Source organism: Hydra vulgaris, chromosome 05 (assembly GCF_038396675.1).
Source record: "Hydra vulgaris chromosome 05, alternate assembly HydraT2T_AEP".
In the NCBI taxonomy this organism is placed as follows: domain Eukaryota; kingdom Metazoa; phylum Cnidaria; class Hydrozoa; order Anthoathecata; family Hydridae; genus Hydra; species Hydra vulgaris.
In genome coordinates, this window is record NC_088924.1 from 28,510,102 (window position 1) to 28,531,396 (window position 21,295).

General features: G+C 27.3%; 1 protein-coding gene across 1 annotated transcript in view; it reads right to left on the reverse strand.

The window, feature by feature from the left end:
- Positions 1-16,092, reverse strand: part of LOC136071939 (uncharacterized) — a 200,667-nt gene extending 184,575 nt beyond the window's left edge. The window contains exons 1-3 of the mRNA XM_065797810.1: positions 16,002-16,092; positions 3,825-3,926; positions 3,586-3,735 (exon numbers count right to left, since the gene is read on the reverse strand). Of these exons, the coding sequence (XP_065653882.1) occupies positions 3,586-3,730 (145 nt within the window). The 5' untranslated portion in view covers positions 3,731-3,735; positions 3,825-3,926; positions 16,002-16,092. The remainder of the gene's footprint in view (positions 1-3,585; positions 3,736-3,824; positions 3,927-16,001) is intronic.
- Between the last annotated feature and the right edge of the window lie 5,203 nt (positions 16,093-21,295).

Here is a 21,295-nt window from a genome sequence, read left to right on the forward strand (position 1 = left end):
CATACAATATCAGTAATAATTAGCAATCGGCATAATAATTAAAACTTATATCTTGCTACTTAAAAAATAGATATTGAATGTGTGTTGTAATTTTTTTTCTCTGCAGCAGAGGAAAATAGTATTATTGTAGTAATTAATAAAGATGATTAAATAAATAACATGTTTTTGTTATAAATAAAAGGTAAATATTTATAAATATATGACATTTAAATGTTTTTATACAAATATGACCTAAGAACAACAAGCATTTTTGAGAAAACAACAACTACCAATTTATTAGGGAAAATTTAATAGAAAAAGTGCAAAAAATGTGTAAATCAAAAAAAATTAAAATTAAATTAAATTAAAATCTGTCTGCATATTTGCATTATTTGCCTTTATTTTTGTTCAAAAGGAAATTAAAATTCAATTAACAATAACTTAAAAATTACATTACTATTTTAATTTCTATACTACATATTATAACTTTCATTGAATTTATCAATTTGAATTTAATTCATAAAGTATGTATACAGTTATGGGAGGAGCCATAATCTAAAAGTGTACAAACATTGTCTAAAAGTGTACAAGTGTGTATAAAGGTGTAGAGATAAAAATGCAAATATGTAAAGAAGGGGCAAAAGGTCCAAACCCTACATATGTACATGGTTGCACCATCTTTTTCATGAATTTTACTAAAAAGTTGATTTTTTTTTTTTTTAAAAAACTTATTGAGTGAAAAAACCAAAATATCAAGAGAAATAAAAAACAAAAAACAAATTTTAGATGTAGTTTCAAAAAAAAGTATACTAAAAGCAAAAAAAAAAATTAAACATTAAAAAACAAATTTTTTTTGATTATTTGGTAGAAAATTTTTGTGCGAAACAAAATTTTGAATTTTGGTCATGTTTAAATCCTAAAAAAAAGTGTTGGAAAGTTATGACCGTGTAAAGTTTTTAAAGGAATTTTAAAGTGCCGGGACAAGTTTTGTTCATATTAAAGAGAGTATTAAAAAAAAAATGTTTGGGCAGAACTTTTTTAAGTAAAACAAAATAATAAAGGTATACCAAGAAAAACAAACTTTGTTGTTTCACTCGAAGCTCGCCGTCTCCATGTTAGCCAATCTCTCAAAGTCTTTAAAATATACGCCGCAATCTACAGATTTTATAATTTATTCAAGCGCTTTTATTTTCCAAGACTTTTAGTAAATGACGCCATTGTAGAACTTTTTTTCTCTTGAATCAATATTATTTGTTGTTTTTTTATTTGTATTTTAAAATAAGCGTTTATTATCAATCATATGACTTTCCTATAAATTTTATAGGAAACTAAACTAAAGAATGTTTTTTTTTTTATAGAGCGCGAGAGCCAAATAAATTTATTGGTCAAGATTTTTATGTTAAAATATAATAAATATTCTCTTAAGTATTATAAATATTTAAGAGAATATTTATTATATTACAGATGTATCAAGAAAATTCAAGACTTCGCGTTCTTATATCAAAAAAGTACTTAAAAAATCTGGAATTTCATAAGAAAAATACACCTAAAAGAAGCTGGTGAATTTAAAGGAATTCGACGGGCAAAGAAGTTGGTTAAAATAATGGCGGATATCCTTACAAAGAAGGATGTGCATAATTGAAGATGGCAAAACATATTGCAAAACGGGTTTTTCAGAACTTTCTGGTCAACAATTTTACTATGAGAACAAAGATAAATCTGTCGATGATCAATATAAATATATTTGACGAGAAAAATTTGCATCCAAGTTCCTTGTGTGACAAAAAATTTGTATGTGTGTTATGCAGTCCTCTTGTTTTGTCACTAAGAAGACTTTGTCTGTCAATCTCTACATCAAAGTCTGCCTCAAAAAAGACTTTTTCCATTTATGAAAAAACACAAAAACCGATGTCTCTTTTGGTCAGATCTTGCTGGTTCTTACTATTTTTAAAAAGTTCTACAGTGGTGCAAAGTGAATAATGTCAAATTTGTTTCTAAAGATGCGAATCCTCTTGAAGAGCGCAAGATTGAAGATTTTTGGACAATAGTTAAAAGAGTTCTCCGTAAGGCAGGTAGAGTAACAAAAAATAAAAAGAACTTCCAAAAAAAAGTGGACTAATGCCACCAACAAGGTGGAAAAAAGAAAAAAATGGTGAAATGAAATCACCAACCCCATATAAAATTCGATCTCTTGCCAAACAGCCCATCAAACCTATTTAATAAAAAAATTGAAATAAAAAGCATTTATGGTTTTAGAGAAATCTCAATTTAAAGTGACCGGATTTTTCCGAGTCTACCCGATATAATCCTTATAAACATATCAGATTTGTTAAAAATAAAATAAGAAAGCAAAAATTATATTGTTAAGACTAACTCTAAATAACACATGTTTTGCATAATTTTGGCACAAACCTATTAATACCGGAATTCTCGTGCTTTTTTAATGTATGAAATTATTTAATAAAGTTATTATATTTTTTTTTTGTGCAAAACAAAAATATATGTGTCAGAAGTTTAAGCATGTTTGTGAGCCTCATAACATATACCGTAAGCATACCCAAACCTGTTTTAAAAAATAAACATGCTTATAAAAACATTTCTTAGACTAATAATATCATTACTCAACTTAGACATAATAAAAAAATATTGATGAAAAAAAATTTCCTTACGAACTAATTCCAAATTGAATATTTATTTAAGTTTTTTCAAACGGAAAAACTTGAGAGGTATCTTGGAAAAAAAAAATTTAATTTTGGGACACCCAAGCATTATGAATTTAGTTTCTCTTTGTTTAAATTTACAATTAAAAGACTTTAATCAAGTCAATGACGGATCGAAGGAGGAGGGGGAGGGGGAAGGAGGAAAATCATTAAACTATTAAAAGAACCAATCAATATACTTTTTGTTGAGATAGTAGCTTTTTACTTGCCAGTTTATAATGCCAAACCCTTCCTCGCATAACAATTAGGCTAAATCAATGCAAGCGTCTAATAAAACTTCATCTTCCCAGCAAGCACACAACGTTGAAACAACGTTGAATTAACGTTGATCAACGTCGATCAACGTTATTTCAACGTTGTTTCAACGTTGTGTGCTTGCTGGGTTAACAAAGTTAAACAATAGGGTAGAATGATCGTTTTTTTAAAACGTTTAAAGACTATAATTTTTATTTTCTACTGACAAATAAAAAAAGTTCACATTTAAGAAAAATTTATGAAATCTGGTAAATTTTATTGTTTAGAAGCCAATATCTAATATAAGTCTTTAAAATAACTCATTAAAAAAAATTTGCGAATATCTAATTAAAGATAAGAACAATAGTTTTAAAAAAATTCGAAAACCAAACCTTATACATTAAAATTTATAAATTAGGGAATTTGAGGAAAGCCGTTATATATTTTTTAAAATGGAGAGAAAAGAGGGTGTAAATTTTTTTCAAAGATTTTGAGGTGTGTAAGCTCAATACGAATGCAAAAATCTAAAAAAGACTTGTTTTGAAGGTTCAAAGGATGTTTAAAAGAATTCTTTTTTTCGCCCACTGTGAAGATTATAATTTAGTATACTATCGTTTTTAATGATTCAAATCTAGTATTTACTTTTAAATACCTAACACGACGTTGCTAAAGATTCCTCCGATTCTCTGAATAATTAACACAACAGCAAAGAACCAAAACTGCTTTTTTCCAGCGTAGTTGTTTGAAAAAAGTAAATAAGTGTGGCTCATGTTAATTATATTATTTACAGCAACCATCAAATCTAAAGATAAAACGTTAACCTATCAACAATTAAATCAAGTTAAATAAAAAATTCAAGTTTTTAAAATAAAATTATTTTTCTTAACTTACTGATATAAAAGAATTTTTTTTAACTTCTAATAATCCAATACTCAATTAAAATGTTTTCAATGAAATTAGATTTTGTCAACAAAATGAGTGATTATCTTTTAGCTAAAATATAAAATGCAGTTTACAGGTATTGTTTATGGTAATGTTAATTTTTAGAAAATATTTTTTATCAATACTATAATTTTATTTAGTATGAATAAAACAATATATATATATATATTTATTGATATTTTCTGTATATTTATAAATACTCATGTATAATAATAAAAAAAATAATTAATAATAATAATAATACAAGTTTATAGCTATGGTTTTATAAAAAAAACAAAAAAACAAAACAAAAACGGAATGTTAAGTTGCATTAGAGGTTGCATTAGGCTTCGAATTGATTTTTTCTAAAATAATCATCTTATATATCTTGTTTTTATATTTATTTATTGTTTCTTGATTTAGTATTTGTAGACTATTTTTTATTCCAATTGTTTAGAATAGCTGCAATTTTTTAACGCATTAATAATTTTTGTCGCTCTTCTTTGTATTCTTTTTACAGTTTATGTCCATTGCCGGTTTAACCTACGGACACACCGGACACGTGCCGGGAGGCCAAGCAGTTCAAAGGGCCAGAGCATCTAAGTGAATTTTTAAAGGATAAATAAACATAATTTGAAAGAAAAATTAATATCGGCATTTATTCTTAACTTCCTCTCATGTCCCAGAGATTTTTAATCTTTGCAATAATAATGCATACGACATATTGCAAACTTGACGTTTTTTTTAACGATTTGAAAAAATTTTTGAGTTCGATATAATGGTGAAATAAGAAACAATTTTAATAATATATCAAGCGAATAGAGAGTAATAAAGTTTTTCTATTTACAAGGTGATTAAAAATTATTTAAAAGATCAAATAAAAATATATTTCATTTGTGATTGTGAATACTTTTAACAAACATTTTCTATATAGACGGCTTTTCTTAATCTTAACGACGGCCCTACTCAGAAAGCAAAAATGAGAGCGGAGGTATTCGGACTTTTGACCAAAATGGAACAGTTTGAGACAGCTTTTTTAATAATTGTTTGGAAAAGAATCATGGAGAAGTTCAACACAGTTAACACGAAACTGCAGTCCGTCACGCTTGATTTAGGTATGGTTGAAGAACTGTACAACTCCTTGGAACATTATATGCAGCAAGTCCGCTCCAATTTCAAGCAATATGAAAAGGAAACCGTGTCTTTGGTCAACCTCTGCAGCATGGATATCTCGGAGATCATTTGATCAAAACTTCAGCTGTGGATCTTTTAAAACTAATTAGATATAAGAACCTTGAATCAACCTTCTTTAACATTGTCGTAGCTCTTCAAATCTTCTTGATCACCACTGCAAAATATTGTTCTGGAGAACTTCACTATCCACATTGAAAAGGATCAAAAGTTTTCATAGTTCAACTATATAACCAACATTTTGAATACTTATAATATAAAGAACTCTTTGTTAAATATCTCTTGAACAATAACAATCCTAATTAATAGTAGACTCGTATATTTTCCAATTTTTAAAGTTACATAGTATCTTCTATTCATTAATTATGTAATAGGTCAGGAGCTTCTTTCAGATCTTTTTATTGTTCAAATAGAAAACCGGGTGTTGGATTCCATCATTCTAAAATATATCATATCTGCATTTGCAAGCTTAAAATGCAGACAAAAGGTGTTTTAAAACCTATACTAATTGCAGCGCGTTTTTAAAAATAAATAACACAAGATGCTTGTTTAAATACAAAAGAAAATACATTAAAAAACCATAGCGCAAAAATTACAAAAAAAATTTTATTTTAAATCGCTGTTAAATTTGAATACTACAAGGCCAATAGAGGTCAGAGAACTTTAAGTGCCGGGAGGCCGAGAAAGACTAAACCCGGCCCTGTTTCTGTCAACTAGTAATGTCAACTCTTAAGTACGGACACCAGACAGGAACTGCATATTCCAAGTCAACATTTACTAAAAATAGATACAATTATCTTATTCCGATTCTATTTTAACTTTTTAACGGTTTATTTATTGATTCTAAAAAATAGTTTGCTTTATTAGTCACAATTGCAATAAAATAAAAATAATTGCTTCTTGCATTTAAAATCTTTTGTGAACTATACACCCAAGTCTTTTTTCTCTTCAATTGTTACCATTTTATGTTTATTTAGTTTTTAGCAATAATTCTGTTTATTTTGACCAAATAGTATATTTATAAACACTCTTTCATTTTTTTAATTTAAGCTTTTTCAGATTTAAAACTTTTATCACTTTCCAGGGGCGTTGCGAGGAGGAAGGGGGGCGTAGGAGGTGTCTAGCCTTTCTACAAAGTTTACTAGCTGGCATATTGGAAACTGGACTCGGCAAAATTGGATATATAGTTGGCAGTAGGCAAATGTCAGCCAACGAGCATATTTTTTTTCTTTTTTCTTTTTTGAGATTTCAGCCTACAAAAACGTTTTTCTAGGCCTTCGTCTTTAAAAAACAGATACGTCCCCCCCTCCTTTAAAGCCTCTTCGGGACGACCCTGTTTCTTTCATAATCAATTGTTGTTTTAACCCAATTATCTAAAGGTGGTTAATTACGTCTACCGCGTTTTTACGACTTTTATATCATACAAGGGAATATTGTTTACACCGTACACAAGTGTATCAATTATATCAAACATGGTAGTATTACTTACACGATATACAATACTGTTATTTACACTATACTCGGGAGTGTTAATTTTTTTTAATTAACAAAGTGCTCCAAGAAGATTGAATTGCCTTTTCATAGAGAACCACAAAAGAGCATTTAACTGGGAAGTTTACCTTGCTTTTCTAACAAATGTCAGATATATGGAAAGAACAGGCATCAAACTTTGGACCTCTTGAATTTGAATCAAGAGTTTTAACAAATGCGCCACCATGGATGCTCAAACTTATTTACTCTATTACTTACACCAGCAATACAAAACTAATGTTTGCATAAGTATTAGCTGTTAATAAATGTTGCAAAAATCAGATATAAAAATTTTTGTTTAAAGTAGTTTGCTATAATAGGAAAAATTAACTTTGCTTTTTGTTTTTTCGAAAATAAAATTCTTGAGCTGGATTTTATTCCATGATAAAAAGCTTCCACAGTAAGCTAACAACCTTATAACTTAAAGTTAAAAATATAACAACTTAAAACTTCGTTATAATAGATTAGGGCTAGAGTATAGCCTCTAAATGTTCAATGAGCAAAAAAGTGCATGAACAGGGAATGCAAAAATGTATAAAAGTGTCTTTTAAAAATAAACTATATTTAAACATCAGTTGAGTTAAAAAAAAAAGAAGATTGGGTAGCGTAGAGGTTACAAAAACGAGAAGAGAAGAAGAAAAGGGACTTTGAGAAATAAAATTGTTCATATATCAGAAAGTTGTACTATAACACAATTGGTTTTTGTTTTCATTGCTCATGACAAACTTTAATTCAAAATCAGATTTGTTGCATTTATGGAGAAAGATGAAATGATAGTTTTAAACAGACACATTAAAAAAACAACAACAACAACCAACGGTTTGTTTCCAACATAATACATTATGTACAATAGGGATTTTATGAAATAATACTTTTCCCTCTGTACTTAAATTGGACTTGGTTTGCAATCTTTTAGGTCTTCAATTTAAGATAGCTTAAATGTCACATTTTTTCAGCATTAGCATTTTTATCAAGATTTTCCAAAGTTTTATAGATTGAGATAATAATTTATCTCAGAGTCTATAAAGTGCCGCGGCTAGTGGGCTGGAGGCCCCCCAAAATACTTATAATTAGGACCCCAAAATTCTGAAAAATTTTCCACTAGGTATTACAAAAAAAAAAACTTTTTACGTTTGACGGCAAATTTAAGGAGTCTTTTTATATAAGGCCACCCTTACCCTCCCCCCTCACCAATTAGGGGTGTGGGGTAGCTTAGCCCACACCTCTATCTCTTTATGTTATAAGTCAACTCTATATGTCTTAAAATGAATATTATTTTTTTGCAAAAAGTGTTATAAAAAATGCTTCGCTGAAGTAATCGCTGTGACAGTTGCTGCAGCTATTTTAGAGGACAAAAATTCTGAAACTTTATTAAAATCCAGATTCTAATGCACAGTGGGAACATTCCATAGAAATAAGCGGCCAAGATATAGCCGTTGTATTCATGTGGATGTTAGGCCTTAGCTGAGTAAATTATTGACTTAAGATAAAAAAATTTTTGTTTTTGTGTTCTAATCTGCATTACCCCCCCCCCCTCCTTACTGCAGCATAAGGCGGAGGAGAGGAGGGAAGGGGGGGAAGGAGAATTCAGATAAGTGCTGGGGGCAACAGTTGGATTTTTTGTATATGATACTTTCGGGTATTGTTTAAACATTGGACACGTTCCAAAATGTTTCAATCTTATTATATTAATGCTTAAGTTAAAATATAATGTTTTGCAAAAAAATTGCGGTAATTGAAGCCCGCGATCGAAAATACCCCCAAAAGTTAGCCCCTACCGCAAATATGAAAGTAATAAGTTCAACAAAAAAATTTTGTTGCTATTTTATAGTAATTTAAATTCATCGACAGGTTTTAATTTTCATCGAATAATCTTTTATTCTTTGAAAGTTATCATAGGCGCTGGAAGTGTTTAAAGACGGGGGGGGGGGGGGCAGAAATGGGTGGTGCTTGGGGAGGGGTACCCCTCCCTGAATGGGAGGGGTACCCCTCCCCGATTCAGGGAGGGGTACCTGTCCCCAAGCCCCACCTTTAAAATGTTATGTAATCTGATAGTAATTTCTTCATCAATTTCTAAAATTTTGCTGATTAATAAAGGATCAGAAAAAGCTCATCGGCATAAATATCCGGTATTACTAGTTCCTGATCCGCCAACTTATGGTTCATAAACTCTCAATCCAAATTCTTCAAACATCCTACCATGAATAATTTTTTTTTCTCAATAAATATTGGTCTTTTAAATCATTTTTACTTTTTAAGTTCAATTCTATATGAAGTAAATAAATTAATTTTAAAAAACCTAATCCAAGCATGTAGTGGTGAAATGCCACAGCACAATGCCTGCCAAATTGTAACAAATCCTTCCTTAAAAATTTTTAGATTGTTCATCATGTTAGGTGTGGCATGTTAGATGTGTCAAAGAAGTATCTGTGATTTAAACTAAGTTTTTCTATCAATCTTGATCAAAACATACTTATGTCCAAGAAGGTAAACTTTGAAGGAATATAAATTTAAAATTCTTTTTTAATCTCCTTAGTTTTTAATACCACTTCTTTATTTTTCTTTTATATTCTCTAGCATAATTGGTCAACAGAACCTAATACTCTATGTTATTCTATTTTTTTAATGTTTATTATCCAAGAAGTATGCAAAAGCTTCTTGAGACTTTATTTTCTCTTACAACGCGCTTAGCTGAGTGTAAATCATAACGGTTCGATTTCTCTTTTTAACGACACTAAGTAACTAAATTAAATTTGCGTTTATTAAATTTTGGTTTTTGAGCCACTAACAATATTATTTTTGACGGATTTTGTTTTTGAATCAAAAGATATATTTGTCATCAATTATCTTTTGGTGCGAGAAATATTTCTTATTTTCAATATGATGCATGCCATAGTGCAACATACTTTGCAAGAGTTAGTATTAAACTCTTTCTTAATAAATTTACATTATTTTGTCTGATTTGAATCCTAGTAAAAATGTTTTTAATCCCACCATCTACAGTATTAAAAGTATTTTTCAAAACCTGAAAGCATTGCACAATTTGTCTTAAATTGATTTTCTCCATTACCATAGTTCACAACAGTATACTTACAAAGTAAAAAGAAACTTTTTAACAATATTTAGAAATACATGTGGTTTTTGGTCGATCAATGGGACATCAAAAATGCACTTTGAAATTATTTTTTCTTAAACTAATCATGCTTTTAAAAGCAATAAACATTTAAAATTAAAATAAAAAATAGCTTTTTTCCTTTTAAAAACAACACGAAAACAAATTTACTTTAGTCTTTCATGCCTTAAAGTAGTTTTTCTTTTTAGTTTTACTAAAGAATGAAAAAAGAAATTGCTTCTACGAAGAAATTTTTTACTTTTTAAAAACATCAATTTTTCAAAAAAAAATTTTTTTTAAAAACATCAGTTTTTCAAAATTATTTAGCGCCCAAGATCGCAGATGATCGCAGACAGTCGCAGCCACGCTTTACAGGTTAGTTAGTAGACACTATAGACTAAAAAATATCAATATATGATACGGCTTTTTAAAAATTTTTATCAAAAATACATTAAAAACCTAACTTTAAGAACCCACTACCATTGAGCCTGTCAGATTTAGAATTTCATATATTGGAAAATTCTTAGTGAGGGTGTTAGTAACAAATCCTGCTATCAGACATAATTTTTGAAGTCACTTTTTTGATTTTTGGCCATGTAATTTCTTACTGTGCGATGGTAGCTTATTTCTTTAGTTTTTAAGAAATAACTGAATAATATGTAACGTGTGAGTGTAAATATTTTTTTTTTTTTAATTTCTATTAATCGAATTGCTTTTTTTTTTGTTGCAATTTTATAGAAAGTTCTACTTTTTTTAAACAAAGCAAATCAAATGGAATAACGAGATTTAAAATGGCCATAAAACTCTAGAAGGTAAAGTTTGCCATTGGTGAGCTTTAAATAACTTTTATGTCAGTTAAGAATCTTTTATCAAAATTAGTTAAAAGCGGAAACAGTGAACTATAAGGTTAAATATAGTACAGTAATTGTTAACTTAGTAAATGGGGTGTTTATCAATTATCCACACAATAAATGTAATTATAATTATCAAATTATCATATTTTAGTTGCTTAAAGACACTTGACACGCGTTACCCATCGGATCGTACTATGCATCGTTAACAATACCTTATTACATTAAACCAGCTATTAAACCAGCTCACTAGTCATACATTCTGCTGCGACTAGATGTGTGTGTTTATGCTTTAGTGCTTTTTACTTGCATCCAAATAGTCATTAGAATTCAAAACGCTGGTTGGTTTTCACTCAACATCAATATTATCAATGAGTCAAAATACAAAATGCCAATACTTTTAAAACACCATTTACTTTACCAACCAAATTTATGCAAGTATTACCTCCATAAGTTGCTACACCACTTTTGTCACTGCCATCTGAACCTAAACCAATAACATTTAGCATGAGCATACGTCGTTAGCTCATGCTAAATGAGCTAACGACGTATGCTCATTTAGCATTAGCTCCAAAGAACTTGCCTATAATCGCCATTCATTATTGCAGTATTTTTAATGTAAGATTATTAAATTTTTTTAATTACGCTCTTGATTTAAACAAATTAGATTAATTAAATTAAAATAAGTGTGTAACAGAATTTCGTCCACAAACTCACTTTATTTTGTTCAAATTTTTTTTTTTTATTACCAAAAATGTTGCGTCATTTTTAAATTACCAAAAATGTTGCGTCATTTTAATTATTTTTATAAATTACCAAAAATGTTGCGTCATTTTAATTTTTTTTAAATTACCAAAAATGTTGCGTCATTTTAATTATTATTCTTTTTATGGTACATTTTCTTTTATTTTAGAATAAAAAATGTCAAAAAGTAATAATAAAAATATGGTAAATATAGCAAAGATATGAAAAAAAGTATTCATGCGTAAAAGCATAAATGTATAAAACTCTTATGAACACCATTTTATTAAACGTGTAAAACTCTGAAATCAAATATCTAATATCAAATGTATAAAACTCTTACAACCAAGCATTTTTTACAGATTGAAAAATCCTAAACAATTTTAAGACTGAATGAAAAGAAAAATCTTGTTGAATCACTCATAAAATGTGTGCTGATAAGATTTTTAACCACAAGCAGCTATTTAATATCCATTACTGATCAATTTTGCAGTTTTGACCGGAATTAAAAATGAAATTCCTTGCGTACATGGCTTGTAAACTTAAGTAGAGACATCAAATTATTAATTTATGCACCCCGGAAACAATAATTCGAAATTAGGAAATTCTGAACGGATCAGGTGTTTATCGACTTTTTACGCATTTACTTACAGGTACTTACTTACGCATTTACTTACAGGTACTTACAGGTACTTACGCATTTACTTACATTTACTTACAGGTACTTACTTACGCATTTACTTACGCATTTACAGGTACTTACGCATTTACTTACATTTACTTACAGGTACTTACTTACGCATTTACTTACGCATTTACTAACTCGGACAGGTGTTTATCGACTTTTTACGCATTTACTTACAACTTATAAGCAATTAATAACCAGCATAATAAAATGCAATAACTGTTTGGCACTACTTGGTCGAAAGGTGGTACCCATTAAATACGGAATAGCGGGGCATATAGGAACACTTAAAAAACAAATGCAAGTTGCTAAAAAACTAATCATAGTTAAAACTGTTTTTTGCAAGTAGGTGGGGCAAAGCGTGACAGTTAAAAAGCAGCAGTTATTCATTAATTGTAAAGCTTTAAAAGTGATTAAAAATGGGGGCATTTTATCACTTAAACGTGTTCAGACATTAAAATCATAAAAAAATATCATACCCATACAAATTACACGCCCGTACTCATACACCACAAAAAATGAAAATCAAAAGAAAATAACAACTAAAATAAAAAAACACTTTTTGTGTTTTATTACTCTAAAACAAACAAACTTAAGAAATTGTTCTAAAATTTAGGTAGGGCAAAACCTAAATTAAAATTAAAAGTATATATTATTAAATTGGCTACTACAAATAAATTTAAAATTAAACAAAAAATATTATGGCTCACACAAAACACTAAAAAAATATCCTGAAACTATTTGGTAACATTTTTGATGAGCTGGCTTAACAACAATATGCAAATGTTAAGCAAATTTAAATATGCCATATGTATCAGCAGCTTTTAGAATTCTAAGTTCCTTTTTATTCACAGCTAAAACTGCATTTCATCCCATTTTGAATGATTGATTATTCTAATATAATTTTTTACCATCGTTGTTTACATCAGGCACTATTAAAAATCGAAGTTAAGTTATTAACATAACAATTTCTTTGAATTTATTACTAATATTGCTTTTCTAAATAATGAAAATAATATTTTAAATTAAAAATACAACCATTGAGCTGTAAACAGAATGGTTGTAATATAGTCAATTATATAAATAACTTGTTGTACCTATATGCCCCACAAAAGTCATTTTACTGAAATTAAAACTATTCAAAAAGTTCATTTCCAGATATTTTTTTAAAACCGGATTCTAAAAGAGGATAAATTACTGTCTGAAAATGATAAACTTTTAATAAATAAAGCAAATTATTAATAGTTCAAGATAAATCTTTTGTTGTTGTATCGCTTTAGAAAATACGCAAATTTTGTTTTTCGCAAACTTACTAATTGCATTTTGGTACTTTTAATGCATTTCGGTACTTCTAAAATTAATTTCTTTTTTAGAAAATCTAAAATTATTTTCTTTTTTAAAATTAATTTCTTTTTTATGAAGCACAATAATATAAAATGTCTTATTAAAAATTTTTTAAATAAAAATCTTTTTTAGCTGAGATATAAGGCTTTATGTATAGCTGTCCCGTTATGCCCCACTGTCCCGATATGGCACGCTCTACCCTACAATGTTGAAGCTACTGAGCAAAAAGGTGGAAAAATTACTTACCACATTGGAAACGTTTAATTGAAGGACTTCTTAACTTATAACCGTTTGCACCAAAAATATGAGTCTTGTGACTCATATTTTTGGTGCAAACGAACAAAAACTGGCGTTGGAAATAGATTTTAAATCATCGTTAGGCGCAATTTTGATAGTGCTTAAAAAAAAATTTATATCAATTTTATTTCTCCTACACTGAAAGTAAAAACCAGAAAAAGGTAACTTGCTTTGATTGCATTAAAATGCTTAGTAAAAGTAAAGTTTTAAAAAAACTTTACTTGTCGACATCAAATGAAATAAAATAAAATACTTTGTATCTCTTGAATCAAACCACAGAAAACTTTTTTTTTTTTTAGTTATTATTATTTTTGTTATTTAATCAATACAAATTCGTTAGATAAGGACCACGATATGAAATAGAGAAGCGGGATAGATTTGTTTTTTGAAATGATAATTAAAGATTTTATTTCCCTCTTGTGTCATATTTATTTTTCTATTATAAAAGAAATTTTTTAAGGAATGCAGTGGAAGAAGTCCAAGTTTGTATTTATCATAAACATCAAATTTTGAAACATTTTTTATTTGATAAACATTTAATGTAATTTTAAGTATTTTAAAAGTGGCTCAGAATGTAAGAATTTATCTTTATAATAAACAATTCTTGCAGCATGCTTCTGATTTGGATAAAGTGTGACTCATTTGGATTTATATCACCCACGCAAAGTTAGCGTATATGTAACAGCTTTGTATAAAAAAGAAAAGTAGCTTTAAATTTTTTTTGCGGACAACAAAGAACTAGCTTTGTATAGTATACCGATGGTTTATGATATCCTGCATTTAACATATTTATGTGCGCTTTAAATGAAATGTTCTCATCAATAAGTATACCTAGAAACTTTGTTGCTTGAGCTCTCTCAATTTCATTATTTTTTAATATTATCGAGAATAATGTGAGTGGTTATTGTTACATAGTTAATATTTATTTAAATCTATAAAAAAATAATTTTAAATATTCACATAAGCTAGATGTTTTAAATTACGCAATCTCAATTATTTAAGTTTTCAAATAACATTAGTTACTTAAATATTAAAAATTCTTAGATCATCCTCTGTAGAATGATAAATTACGCACAATTTACATCATAGTAATAATAAATATTAATTACTACTTGGTAATTTGATAAATACATCACAATAGTAACAACTAAATCACAAAAGTAAAAAAATGTTAAATAAATAATAACATAGAATAATAAAAAAATAAATAATAAATAATAAAAACAAAATTTAATATTGTGAATAATGATATCAAATTTAATATCACAATAAGTTTAATATAATAATATCAATATATATATATATATATATATATATATATATATATATATATATATATATATATATATATATATATATATATATATATATATATACATATATATATATATATATATATATATATATATATATATATATATATATATATATATATATATATATATATATATATATATATATATATATATATATGTATATATATATATCAAGGGGATCCATATTTTATAAATAACTTTTTTAAATGAATTTATATATTCAACAAAGCATGTTGTTTGAAAATGGAAGTAAATTAGTATATAATTATTAATTTTATTAAAAATATTATTAATTTAAATGTTATATTTAAATATAAACAATAAGAAATTTATAAAAATAAAAAAATACATACAAAATTTAAGTTTACGGTTACGTTAAAAGTATTTAAGGTAATCAAGTTTTATCTTTCAAGTAAGTACAAGTTTTATACACAACATTAGATAACTTATGCAATTGAAATGTTGAAGTCCGATATAAGTCCTTTTAGATTTTGTAAATAGAGAAAATCTGTCGAGAAAAAGACTAGAAAAAAACTAAATTAGATTAGACTAGAGAAAACTTTTGAAAAAAAGGTTCTTGGGTAAAAGAAGTTAGGTAAAGTTCGGTACCTCTCCAAGCGAAGAAGAAAGTAACATATATTCTTATTTCAAAGTTCGTTTTTATAACACTTTTACGTAAATTTGTAAAAGTAAAAAACCCTAAAAGCAGTAGCAGCCGTTACATTTCCTAGTTAGATGTTTGGCTTAGAACCAAGAGTTCCGAGTTTCAATGCCAGCTTTGGCCAGATAAGTGACATTCGTAAGGAAGGAGGCGCGAACTCTCTAGTTAAATGCTTTTTGACTATGCTATATGATAACCCCGTTTGGACTTTTTAGCGTACCATAATAACCACAGCAACAACAAATGCAAAAACAAAAACAAAAACAAAAAAGTAGTAATCTATCGGTTTTAAATTACTATAGAAAAAACTAAAATAAAAAATAATATATTTCAAATGAAGTTGCTAAACAGGAAATCAGAAAGTTATAGGAATTCAAATAATCTTTATAACTTAAAATAAACATTAAAAATAAACTTACAAAAGTATTTATCAAGCAATTTTTTAAAAAGGCATTTTTTTATGTGTAATTCTTTCAATCTTCGTAATGTTTACATGTAAACAGAATAATCATTTTTTACTATGACTGTGTTTTTACATTAATATATTTTAAATAATTTATCAATAATTATCAAAATGAATAAGTTAAATGGATATTGAAACTGTTTTTAAATTTCAATTTGTTTGTTGTTTTGATGACAAATTCTTTGCAACTCCTCTAACCGCAACACCTTATCGGCATATTGTAAGCATTTTGCTGAAAATCTAAAGCTTTAGATTTTAAACTAAAGTTTAACAATAAGTAATTTTTACGAAGGGGATTTTTTTTAGTACTCATCTGTATTTCTTGTTCTGGCTGAACGGATATTATTCTCAAGGGTGTATATTAATTTATACACCCTTTTTAAAATAAAATTTATTTTCACATTTATACACCCTTGAGATATTAATTTATACACAAATGTGGATTTATACTGCACGCAGCAAATATTTATTTTTTCATAAAAATACTTGCGGGTTTCAATAAGTAAAACTTTTTTGGAAATTATTTTTAATACCAAGTTTTTCAATTGTCTTTTCAGTAGAAAATTATTTTGAACACAATTAACTAGGAAAAAAGATGTTTTAAGTAATAAAAATTTCTTAAAATTTATATAAAAAAAATTTATTTGACTAGATTTATAAAATTTTCAACCAAAGTCGGATACGGTTATTATCAATGAGAAAACAATAAAACAGGAGGAGAAAATCAATTTATATATGAAAACTAATAAACAAAAATAGAGCTATATATTACTCAAGATTGGAACCACCAAGTCTATACTTTTTAGTGTAAAAAAAAATTGATGCCGTTTGATGTCGTTTCGAAGTGCATATTTAATTGAAAAATCACAACTGAAACGAATTGTTTTTGTATTGAACGATTGAATCTACATTGAAATATTTTTCACTTCGTACTTGGTATGTTGGCATCGTTTACAAAGTTTTTGTTACGTTTTTAAGCCTATCTTTAAATTTCTTTTCTCATCCGTTGCTTGAACTCTTCCCATTGTTTCAGCTTCAATCAAAGCTTCTCCTTGGGCAATTTATGTTTTTTTAGATTTGATTTATCAAGATCTAATATAAAATAATGCACATTTAGTGGTAAAACTAAGATCATTTTATTTCACTGAATGAAAGTCAACAACTTAGTGATTATAATTATTGCACATTAAATAATAACAATAAATGAGAAACTTTATAAATAAAAATTAGAGCATTAAAATATTACTCGTTAAAATACTCTTCAACTTGAACTTTGCAGAAATGATCGCAATGTTGCAGATATGATGCAGTTAAAAATAATCATGTTACAGAAATGATATTTAGTTTTAGAAATATTATTTAATTTCATTTATAGTAATAATATCATTAACTTTATTTCAGCTTATTGAAAAACATTAATACAAAATAGTCACTTTTTAATCAAGAAATTATAATAGAGTAGCTATATTATACTGTATATATATATATATATATATATATATATATATATATATATATATATATATATATATATATATATATATATATATATATATATATATATATATATATATATATATATATATCAACAGTGTCAACAGTGGCGGATTTACCATATGCGAGGCCATAGGCAAGTTTTCTATTATATTAGTTGAGTTTTTAATTCTTGTGTTCTATTGTGTTTTGGATATTTATTAGAACGAAGCAAAAAACGCACATAGGTTTTAAATCTACATTAAGTATTTTTTTTATTTTGGATGAAGATGCACTAATAAGACTACTCAAAATGCGATACCATTAATTTTTTTCGCAGATTTTAGGAGGATCGATTACATTGACTTAAAACTTAACCTTTCTGACTTTTAAAGACGCAAACTCATCAATTAAATCAGAACAGTCCAAGGACCGACTTATTTTATTTTCAATGGAAATTAAAGCTAATGCAGATAAGCGGTCTTGACCCATAGTGGAACGTAAATAGTTTTTAATGAGTTTTAATTTGAAAATTTTTATGAGTTTTTAATTTGGTTTTTTACATCATTCCTTACTTACATTATACCAAAAAATTGTAACTCGCTCACAATCATAACACAACATTTTTTATACCAACAACATTCATACTATAGCTATAGCAATATAACAAACTATAACAAACGAGAAACTAAAAACAAAATTGTTGTCAGGAAAAATAAAAAGATCGTTAATGAAGACATTAAAGTGCTCACAAAAACAAAAATGGCATAGCGACGTCAAACAAATACTACAGAAACCACAAATCTTTTCAATATAAAACCAAAAACGTACCAGGATTTTGTATATTAAAATGTACATAAAGAACTCAACTCATAAAATGCATAAAGACTCAAAGTCAGAAGGAAGGAGCAAGCGTCCTCATGAAAACATTAATGTAAAATAATAAAAATAGTATGTAAATGTGATAAATTAGTAAAAGAAAAATCAGTCTTTGTTGTAAGTTCTGTAACGTCGAGTCTAATCAAAAGCCAGCGTAAGGAGTGAGTATAAAAGCCACAACAATAATAAGGGAAGTGCCAGTCGTAAATCAATGAACCCAAGATGGCTTTAACAGCAATGCAAGGAGAGTCTCCAACTTTAGACTTCACCAACTCACCAAGGATATTCCCAGGGAGGGGGCAGCCCCGCTTATGGGACAATTGTCAATAACTGTTAGCAAATGTAGCCATACTTCATCGAATCCACAATGGATAAAACACCTCTACATGGAATAAACACTGATCTATGGCTCAAAGAGAAACCACTACAACAAATACCCGGAACCAGCATAACATCCCATCACTGCTCAGATTATGTCTTGTGCAACAGTAAAAATGTAAACACAATATTATATTAAATAAATAAACAAACAAACAAAAAGTCATTCAGTTAGGAGGATGGAAAAACAGAAAAAGCCTTTGAGACGTGTAGGTGTATATGGGCAAAGATATATTTGTCACAGTCATTGTCAATGTATATGAGACTAGAAACCGTATACTCTTTCATATGATTGCCAGGCATTATGTATAACGCAAAAAAAATTGCTACATACATAATAATAGATTTGTATGTAAAGTTGAATATTTTATAAAAATACTGTTTATAGAAATACTGTACGCATACATTATATTGAATTTTAATAAATAAGTTTCGTTGTTTATATTTATTGTACTAAGAAAATTTTTTTATATTACTTGTACTAAGAAAAAAAAATGCGAGGCCACATGAGCGCGAGGCCACCGGCAAATGCCTGCTTTGCCTGTGCTTAAAACCGCCGCTGAGTGTCAATTCAAATTAAATCCTAATAAAGAGTTAAATATTACAAACTTAAAAATAAAACAAAATATGTATATAAATATTAACAGGGTGCGGAAAAAGTTCCCGCACAAAAATATAAACAGCAAATATAGCAAAAGTTCCACTATAAGACGAGAAACAAATTACACATTAATTTAAAACAAAATAATACTAAAAAAGACTAAAAGAGTACGAAGGAATACAAAAGAATACTTTAAACACACTATATATTGAAAGAAAACACCATATAGATAATTTTTTTAAATTAGACTTTTGTACGGGAACTTTTTCCGCACCCTGCATATAGTATATATCAATATATAACAAAGTTAAATATTAACAAAGAACAAATTAAAACTCAAATATGGAAAGGCCACATTTGTTAATAAGTAAAAAAAATAAAAGAAATGGAGTTATTTTATAAATTAGTAAAATATTTAATGGCAACTTATTAAATTTTTTTCGTTTTACACTGTGTTTTATTTATAAATACTCATCAGGAATGAATATATATATATATATATATATATATATATATATATATATATATATATATATATATATATATATATATATATATATATATATATATATATATATATATAGTTCTATAGTTTGTTGGCTTTAGGAAGAGCGGAAGGAAAAAAGTGATTCTTACGCCAACACATACGTCACTTTTAATTACTTTTGACTTTCGTCCAACATTTCCGTGTCTGACGAAAGTAAAAACCATTAATTTAATTACAAATTAATCGTTTTTTAAAAAAACCACAAAAACGCAAATTTAATTGACCAGAATGTTTTTAAAAACATTCTGAATGTTTTTATAACATTTTGAATGTTTTTAACAATATAAACAATGTTTTTATTTTTATTTTTTTTAATAAAAGGTTTTTATTTTTATTTATTTTAATAAAATGTTTTTATTCTTATTTTTTTTACTGTAAATCATGCGCGGAGTGTTGCTACATCGACTATCTTATAGCCTGACTCGCAAGGGAGTGCTGCTACATCGACTGACAAATAGCCTGACTCGCAAGGGAGTGCTGCTACATCGACTGACAAATAGCCTGACTCGCAAGGGAGTGCTGCTACATCGACTGACAAATAGCCTGACCCGCAAGGGAGTGCTGCTACATCGACTGAGAGTTTGGTTGGGGCAGGCAGTCTATCATTATTAAAAAAAAAAAATTCCGGTCTTGCATTTTAATTTTTACTTTTTGTCAACAAAATATCGAAAAAACTTTCGGACAACATCTAAGTGTTATATATATATATATATATATATATATATACAACCCGTAGATGTTGTCCGAAAGTTTTTTCCATATTTTGTTGACAAAAAGTAAAAATTAAAATGAAATGGAGTTATTTTATAAATTAGTAAAATATTTAATGGCAACTTATTAAATTTTTTTCGTTTTACACTGTGTTTTATTTATAAATACTCATCAGGAATGAATATATATATATATATATATATATATATATATATATATATATATATATATATATATATATATATATATATATATATATATATATATATATATGTATATATATATATATATATATATATATATATATATATATATATATATATATATATATATATATATATATATATATATATATATATATATATAGTTCTATAGTTTGTTGGCTTTAGGAAGAGCGGAAGGAAAAAAGTGATTCTTACGCCAACACATACGTCACTTTTAATTACTTTTGACTTTCGTCCAACATTTCCGTGTTGGACGAAAGTAAAAACCATTAATTTAATTACAAATTAATCGTTTTTTAAAAAAACCACAAAAACGCAAATTTAATTGACCAGAATGTTTTTAAAAACATTCTGAATGTTTTTATAACATTTTGAATGTTTTTAACAATATAAACAATGTTTTTATTTTTATTTTTTTTAATAAAATGTTTTTATTT